The sequence below is a fragment of the Erinaceus europaeus genome, chromosome 6 (genome assembly GCF_950295315.1).
Source record: "Erinaceus europaeus chromosome 6, mEriEur2.1, whole genome shotgun sequence".
NCBI classification, from domain to species: Eukaryota; Metazoa; Chordata; class Mammalia; order Eulipotyphla; family Erinaceidae; genus Erinaceus; species Erinaceus europaeus.
In genome coordinates this window covers 72,085,035-72,086,308 of record NC_080167.1, presented here as the reverse complement: position 1 = coordinate 72,086,308, position 1,274 = coordinate 72,085,035, and the positions used below count along the sequence as shown (strand labels likewise).

The window sequence follows — 1,274 nt, the reverse complement described above, 5'->3', positions numbered from 1 at the left end:
TTCAGACTCATTTTCTCTGTCCCCTGTATTTAGGAAATGTATCAAACTGTCTGCATTTCAGTGTTCTGTGTGCATTGTACATACTCAGAAAAGCGACACATCATATCTCACTTTACAAACTATCATTTGAGGGGTGTACTTAACACTGAAACAAGGCTAAATCTTTCCTATTTGGAATCACTCCTGAGGTAGTGCTGTGGGGCCGGCTCTGAGCTCTGGGAAGTTGAGGGATGGTGGCTTCATATTGGGAGCTGACACCTAGACCTGGAGCCCTCAGCTAGTTCTGCTGCTGGAGCTTTGCTGAGACCCAAGAACACTCAGACATCCTGTGTCACTCTGAGGCTCCCTGGGCACCGAAAATGACAGTTACCAAGTAGGTCCAGCTGTCCCTTTGTCCCTCTCTCCCATAGTCTGTGTAAAAATAAGACTAACTAGGACAGGTGACGTCAGGCGCAGATGCCGGTTCTGCCACGGGAGCGTGGAAGAAGCCGAGAATTTTGTCTGGGAAGTGCCTTTGAGCTCGCAGAGTAGACACCATGAGCAAGGCTCATCCTCCCGAATTGAAAAAATTTATGGACAAGAAGTTGTCATTGAAATTAAATGGCGGTAGACATGTCCAAGGAATTCTGCGGGGATTTGACCCGTTTATGAACCTTGTGATAGATGAATGTGTGGAAATGGCAACTAGTGGGCAACAAAATAATATTGGGATGGTGGTAATACGCAGAAATAGCATCATCATGTTAGAAGCCTTGGAATGAGTATAAATACAATGACTGTTCAACAAGAAGATTGTTCAACATGTCCCCTCTTCCACTGCATCTTTTCACTTTGATATAAAAATTAGGTTATGTACATTTTCTTACTGAGTTTTGTTAAATAAACTTTTGTAATAGTAAAAAAAAAAGACTAACTAACTGGACCTCCCCACCTCAAGACTTGTGGACAGGGGCCAGGAGGTGGCAGATCTGTTTAAGCACACACGTTACAGTGCGCAAGGACCCAGGTTCAAGTCCCTGGTTGCTACCTGCAGGGGAAAGCTTCATGAGTGGTGAAGCACGGCTGCAGGGGTTTCTCCCTCTCTGTCTTCTCTCTCAAATTCTCTCTGTATCTATCCAATAATAAATAAATAAAATTATTTTTTAAGAAGTTTTGGGACACAATAGGAAAGGACAAGTTTGGAGGACTATAGGTGGTACTTGGAGATTGTATTTTTTTCTTTTTAATTAATTTTCTTTTTTGTTGTCACCAGAAATTTTGCTGTGTGTGTGTGG

General features: G+C 42.9%; 1 protein-coding gene across 1 annotated transcript; it reads left to right on the top strand.

The window, feature by feature from the left end:
• Positions 1-444: 444 nt before the first annotated feature.
• On the top strand, positions 445-907 carry LOC107523349 (small nuclear ribonucleoprotein G-like). Its single transcript, XM_060192526.1, has one exon. It carries the CDS (start codon positions 537-539, stop codon positions 759-761), a length of 225 nt encoding a protein of 74 aa, XP_060048509.1. The 5' UTR covers positions 445-536; the 3' UTR covers positions 762-907.
• Positions 908-1,274: the final 367 nt, after the last annotated feature.